General features: G+C 47.9%; 2 protein-coding genes and 1 long non-coding RNA gene across 4 annotated transcripts in view; 1 reads left to right on the forward strand and 2 right to left on the reverse strand.

Annotated features, from left to right (window-relative positions):
* Window positions 1-556: 556 nt before the first annotated feature.
* Window positions 557-5,733, forward strand: LOC306830513 (estrogen-related receptor gamma-like). Its single transcript, XM_079354070.1, is given in 9 exon segments — window positions 557-1,193; window positions 1,662-1,977; window positions 2,067-2,220; window positions 2,425-2,541; window positions 2,664-2,785; window positions 2,787-2,864; window positions 2,867-3,029; window positions 3,156-3,428; window positions 4,556-5,733. Coding segments are annotated over 9 exon segments (1,518 nt in total). The 5' UTR covers window positions 557-1,137; the 3' UTR covers window positions 4,795-5,733.
* On the reverse strand, window positions 3,342-4,566 carry LOC306830553. Of its 2 annotated transcripts, none has more exons than XR_013779986.1 (3): window positions 4,395-4,566; window positions 4,189-4,269; window positions 3,342-3,425 (listed from the first exon to the last, which is right to left on the reverse strand). It is a non-coding gene; the product is annotated as an uncharacterized lncRNA (long non-coding RNA). The 2 variants fall into 2 exon arrangements; XR_013779987.1 differs by having other exon boundaries at window positions 4,355-4,566.
* A 171-nt stretch (window positions 5,734-5,904) lies between the features above and the next one.
* The window catches only part of shkbp1 (SH3KBP1 binding protein 1), a 7,584-nt gene continuing 6,630 nt past the window's right edge, over window positions 5,905-6,858 (reverse strand). The window contains exon 17 of the mRNA XM_079354047.1: window positions 5,905-6,858. This exon is cut by the window's right edge and continues 699 nt beyond it. Coding sequence (XP_079210173.1) covers window positions 6,774-6,858 — 85 coding nt within the window. The 3' untranslated portion in view covers window positions 5,905-6,773.

Below are 6,858 nucleotides of genomic sequence, written 5' to 3' on the forward strand. Positions count from 1 at the left end.
GTTAATCCCCCCCCCCCCCCTTTACACCAGAGAAATCTGTGTCAAGGTAAATTCAATTAACAGCATGAGGATGTTTTTATTGTGGTCTTCATGGACACTGTTTACCCACAATGCAACACTCAGCATGTTTCAATGTTCCATCATCACCTCCGACTCCAACAAGCTGCTTTTACCCCTCAAACTTAAAAACTCATTTCAATGACTTCCTTTATAAAACGTGTGTGTGTGTGTGTGTGTGTGTGTGTGTGTGTGTGTGTGTGTGTGGACAACAGGAACAGGTGAAAACTTAAGAGGGTGTGACAGCCAATGAAAGGAAGCAAATTAGGACTAGAACTACAAAATAAAACAGGAAGCACTAAACTGACGGTCTGAGCGACAGACAGAAACGACTCAACCAATCAGATGGAAGTAAAAAAAACTTCCCAGCGCTCCGTGGGGTTTTTTTTTGGCGGCCGCTCCGAGCGCTCAAGTTTAAAAACCGTTCAACCTTTTGCTGTTGACGTCTCCAAAATGTCGTGTCTTTGCACCCACGGCGTCCTCGCTCCGTGTCCGCTCGGGGTCAAAGACACGCAGCAGCGTCACTCACACAGACGGTCGTCATGGAGACGAGACGCACGTGCAGCGTTTTCACACAAAAGGCGAAGTGGCGCAGCTTTGGAGGAAGTGATGCAACACTCGTCTGAGCCCGCCTCCTCACCGAGCTGTGAGTGAACTCTGCAGATGATTATTTTATTGATCGTATAAACGCTGCAGGTTGTCATGAGCCCGGGGCTGCCGTGGCCTACATCTGTCACCGTCCCAATCAATAGAGATGATAGAAGAAGAAGAAGTCAATCGCTCGTTCAGCCTGAGGATGCTGCGTGCTGATAGGCTGATCCTCTGGGCCTGGCCCCTCCCCCCTCCCTCCTGTAATGACAGGAGAGAGACATAAATAACAGCGCACACTCCTCCGAGCCTCACACGTCTGCATCCATCCATCCAGCAGGAAACTTTCTCCCACTTTTTTTTATTGGACCTTAAACGCAGCATCTCCTCTGCACACGGAGAGTCAGTGAATGCATCGCTGACTCTTCTTGTTTCGTTGGATTCTGTCACGTTTGTTTTGGAGCTGTTTGATATTCTGGCTGTTGAATCAGGATGGAGCTGAAGGACTTCTGTTTGACGGGCGACTATCACTTCCTGAGTCCACAACGGTGAGACAAACAACTTCCTGTCTCTTATTATTTAATCACAACTTTAAACTCTCTGCTGTGACGACTAACTTCACCTTAACTTCTTTGAATCAGGCTGTAAACATGTTCAATCAGCTTGTTTGAATGGGTGTGTATGTGACTTCCTGTGCTGCTGCAGCCAGCCTCTAGTGGACACTCCAGGAACTGCAGGATGTTACGCTTCATGTTTTTAACATGGGGGGGGGGGTGCCGCTTGCTTTCATGTCGTCTGTGTAAAGTTAAACTGGCGTGCGGACCGGGTCGATGTGTGACCACGTTTAGCACAAACATGGCGAGGTTTTTTGTTGTTAGCGATGCTAACGTTAGCCACTCTTTTTGTTTCACCTCCGTGGTTTGGTTGGACAGCAGCGTGCACTCGCTCCAGGTTCTCAGAGAGATTAGAACATGTTCTGATTAGCATGCTCATTAATCTCTCTGTTTCCTCTCCAGCCTCTTGGACTCCTCCTCTTCCTCTTCCACTGATGAAGCTCACTCTCCTGCCCCCTCCCTCCTCCACTGCTCCCCCATCAGTCCCTCCTTTCCCTTGGAGAGCCCGTCACACCAGGCCTTCCTCCTCCCCAGACGCACCTCCTCCTCCTCCTCCTCCTCCTCGTCTTCCTCGTGTTCCTTCGGCCTCCTCTGTGGAGCACCAGAGCCCGACTCGCCCAGATCCAGTTCCAGCGGTGGAAGCCTTCTAGGTGGCGCTGTGGTGTCAGAAGCGTCGGCGCGGTTTCCTGTTTCTCAGACAGATTTGTTTGCCGTGCAGGTACGTGAACTCTCACCGCAGCACCAACGATGTGTTCCTCCGCCACTGAAAGTAGTCCTCAGCTAATGCAACGCGTCTGTTCTCTGCAGGTGGACTCCATCCTGAGGGGGGACTACCTGACGTCACTGGGCGCCGCGGGGCCGAAGAGGCTCTGTCTGGTGTGCGGGGACTTTGCGTCTGGCTATCACTACGGCGTGGCGTCCTGCGAGGCCTGCAAGGCGTTCTTCAAGAGGACCATACAAGGTGAGAACAGCAGGGTGGATCAATAAGTGAACCGATCAATACGTCAGCGCTCCCGCCATTGATTAGTGTGTGAAGCTGTGTGTGCACACGCCGTGACACGCCGTGACACGCCGACACAGCGTGAGCGTCACCAGGCCGGCCTTACACAAGCAGCGACGCCTCTGATGATGTCACTGACAGCGTTTCCTGTTCTTGGTTACCTAGGCAACATCGAGTACAGCTGTCCGGTGATGAACGAGTGCGAGATCACCAAGAGGAGGAGGAAAGCCTGTCAGGCCTGTCGCTTCCAGAAATGTCTCCAGGCCGGGATGATGAGGGAGGGTGCGTCGCCGCCGTCTGTCCGTCGTTCTGTGACCACCAAAATGACCTTAAAGAAGCCGACACGCTCACACTGAACACCTCCTCTCTCTCTCTCTCTCTCTCTCTCTCTCTGTGGGTTCCAGGTGTTCGTATGGATCGAGTGAGAGGAGGACGACAGAAGTACAAGAGACAGGCGGAGGCCGGACTCAGTTTTTACTCGAAGGCCCCGTACCCGCACGCCGTCTGCAGCCGTGAGTTCAAACTCAACGCCTCCTTCCTCCACTCAGACATCAAACTCTTCTTCATGTTTTCATGAATTAAAACACCTGCCTTCGACTTTCCTTCAGGGAACAAGGTGATCTCCCATTTGCTGCTGACAGAGCCCGCCCCTCTGGCTGCCAATCAGGACGAATCGACCAATGACAGCAGCCTGAGGACCCTCCTGACCCTCTGTGACCTCCTGAACAGAGAGCTGCTGGTGCTGATTGGCTGGGCCAAACAGATCCCAGGTACACAAAATAAGAGACGTGAATAAACCGAGCTCATTTAAAATACTCTGCCACCTGGTGTTTAAAAAGGGTACTGCAGTTTGCATCGTTTTAATTTAAACTTTCCTTTTTCCCGCGACCTCTCAGGCTTCTCTGGGCTCTCATTGGTCGACCAGATGTCACTGTTGCAGAGTGGTTGGATGGAGGCGCTGCTGGTGGGCGTGGCCTGGCGGTCGCAGTGCTCAGCAGGGGAGGAGCTTGTGTTTGCCGGGAACCTCCGGTTGGATGAAGCTCAGTGTCAAGACGCCGGATTGGCCGAACTTTACGAAGCGCTGCGGCACCTGACCGCCAAATACCGGGGTATGCACCTGAGCCCCGAGGAGGCGGTGACGCTGAAGGCCATGGCTCTCGCTAACTCTGGTACAGACACACACACACACACACATATTGATTATTAATAACAGAGGCTTTGTTTCGGGGCTGATGGAGTGAACTTATTGATCCCAGAGCAGTTGTTATTGATATTGATCAGAGCGTGGGAGATGAAGCAGCGCAGTATTGATCAGCTCGAAGAGACTTCCTCTCTTATTAAATCTATTCCAGACTTAATCCGTTACCTAACTCTGAAGTGAATCTACACTTTACTAATCAACTGAAACATGAATCCTGACAGACTCGGCGACTCGCAGCTTCATCTTTAGTTTGTCACAAAACATCAGAGAAAAATGTGGAAGCAGAAGAAGAAGACGACAACAGGCTGCTGTGAAGCATTGCTCGTTGGTGTTGATGCTAACGATGCTAATCAATACTACTCCTGTTGAAGCAGTGCATGATGGGACACTGGTGGGTCCTTCCAGCTGAAATCTGGTCAGGCTCTCACTGTCTGAGCCTCGGATCAATAACCCGTATCGATAGACTCGTTCTGGATCTATGAACTGTTAACTGTCTGCTCAGACCATTAACTGAGTGAACGTCAATACACAACACAATGGAAGATGCTCATCTGTGTGTGTGTGTGTGTGTGTGTGTGTGTGTGTGTGTGTGTGTGTGTGTGTGTGTGTGTGTGTGTGTGTGTGTGTGTGTGTGTGTGTGTGTGTGTGTGTGTGTGTGTGTGTGTGTGTGTGTGTGTGTGTGTGTGTGTGTGTGTGTGTCTGTCTGGTACACACACCCACAGGCTGACCTTGACCTTCCTTGTTGTCCCTCACTTGACCGTCTCATGCCCTCTGTGTGTCAGTCTGCTGTTCACTCTGGTGGTCTTTGTCTAAAACAAGAGATCATGAACTCAACATCTGAAAAGACATTTAGAATAAAACACTTTTCCGTCAATAAGAGCGACGAAATGAGACCTCTGTGGTTGTTATTTGTGACGTGGGGTCTCCTTCATACCCGTCACCAGATTCTGAAAATGTGCCCAAACTCTGAGCCAGACATTTTGGAGGCAGGGGAAATTGGCGACCCAGATGGCGAGGTGGTGAATTGAAGCCTGCTGAATTGTGTTTCATGGCGTCGCCTCTGACTGTTCTGATCTCCTTTTGTCCGTGTGTTAGATGTGGACCTGTTGGACCGTCCAGACATGGTGCATAGGTTCCAGGACGAGCTCCACGAGGCCCTGCAGGAGTATGAATCGCCCCGCAGGGAGCAGCACCGAGCGGGCCGGCTGCTCATGAGTCTCCCCCTGCTGAGACAGACGGCGGACCGCGCCGTGCAGGTCCTCCTGAGGCTGCATCGCCAACGCTGCGTCCCCCTCCACAAACTGCTACTGGAGATGCTCGACGCCAAGTCCTGAAATCAGACAGAGATCAGGACAAAACTTAACATTATCATCATCATTAATCTTTAATCACAATCATTATCAGTCCGGGATCTGAATCACCTCAGGAACACAGTCGTTTATCGCTCTGGGACAAGAATCCTCACGCTGAGAGGAAAGAAGGATTCACACGCTGCTGACTGAAAATCTATTTTTCTAACTGTTTATATTTTTTATTTTGTAAATGTGACTCTTTAAGAAATACTCTGGCTGCAACTTTTTGCATCTTAACTTACAAAGAGTGCAGCACAGAGATGCTAAAGTTAGCTTAGCATCTCCTGTAGATATGTTTCAGTCCCTTAGCTAAAAGCTAATTACACTACTGAAATAAACCTTGTCGATTATGCTGCATTCAGGCGCTCTGTGTCCAATTTTCAGAAAGTTTTAATGTTTTGTCCCAGACTGGGGTGTTAATGCAAGTAGCTCTTCAAATAGCGAGCTAGCTTAATCGAATTTATAGTTTAAAGATTTGAGGTTTGAAAATATGTTTGCCCCAATAAAGCATACTATCATACATTAGCATCTTGGCTTGGTTCTTTTTAAAATGTATTTTTAATGGTATCAGTTGGCTAGAAACACACATTACACTTCTTTCACTGTTGTGAGGAAGCTAGCACATTTTAGCAGCTAAGTGCTAACAAGGAGGTAAACCGCCCTCCTGATTAAATATGACAGAACACTTGATGTTAGCTTATTTTCCCGCGGTTTTTAATGAGTTATTTTACATTTTTCAAGTAAACTGTGATGTTGGTTAGCTAAGTGAGTGAGCTAACCTTAGCTTTGGTTAGCTTAATGATGCTAATACTAGCAAAGTCAATAAAAACGTTTTCATCTTTCTTAACTTCTGCTTAATATTCATTTTGCCTGAAAAAGAGCTAAACCACTTCTGTCTATCCTTCGACATGAAAGATGTTGAACTTTGACCCAAGGAACAGAATAGCACATACACCAACAGGAGGGTGGTGGTCTTTGACTTACCATCCGGTGTTTCCATGGCAACGATTGCACATCCAGATGCAACTATAAAATGAAAGATTTTTCCGTCTTTGAGGACTGTTGGAATGATTTGAGATAACGAACAATGTGTAAGATAGGTTTAGTCAAGCTTTAATTAATTTATACTGTAATGTAAATGTTGTTATATAGCAGAGCTAACACCTGATTGGCTCAATTTGTGCAGCCAATCAGACTGAACATTCAAAAAACATACAAATTAAAAAACAGCTTCAGTACAAAGTTTTTAATACAAAGAGCTTTTATAAAAGTTTAAGAAAGATTCAACGTGAACAAAAACGTTTTCTCTGCTGGTGATAAAAAAATCATTTAAGTTAAAGCTGCAGCATCTGTTCTTCTGCCACTAGGGGGCAGCAGAACATAAACACAGAAACATGATCCCATATGAGAGCTCTTCTTTATGTTCTGTTTTTGGTCTCCACCGCCACCCGATCCGTCCCTTCAGCTGCCAAAAGCTCCCCCTCGTTTACGGACCAGCTTGAAACGTAATCAGCTTTTATTCTGAAAACCACTGAGACAGGAAGAGGAATGACACGAGTCAAGAAAACAAACAAGAAGCTAAAAGAGACTAGGACACCTGACCGTTCATGAAACCACATCCACGTTTGTTAATGTTGTTAACCGCTCGATCTCTGTCCTGCAATTCAGTGACAAAAACAGTGTGAGAACAGGATGATTGACAGGTTAGAAAGGGGCGGGACTAGATACTACGAGTTAGCCCTTTCATGCTTAAACGAGTCATTAAGACAAAGGATAGATTAACGAGGCGTCAGTCCTGACCTCCTCACATTAGTAAGTTGTGATCTTCTTAACATGAAGCCAGCAGCATTTCTTTACCATGGCAACGGGACTTTAGGACTTGAAATCTGATTGGCTGTTAGACTCGTGACTCATGTTCAGGTCAAATTGCTTCATTTCACTCATCGAGTCTAAACAGCCAATCAGAAGCTGGTCTCGTTCATGTGTGGTTTGGGGCTTGTGGGTGTTGCGGAGGGCGGGGCCGTGGAGGCGCTGTCTGGACTCGCC

This window comes from Symphodus melops (genome assembly GCF_947650265.1).
Source record: "Symphodus melops genome assembly, chromosome: 10".
NCBI classification, from domain to species: domain Eukaryota; kingdom Metazoa; phylum Chordata; class Actinopteri; order Labriformes; family Labridae; genus Symphodus; species Symphodus melops.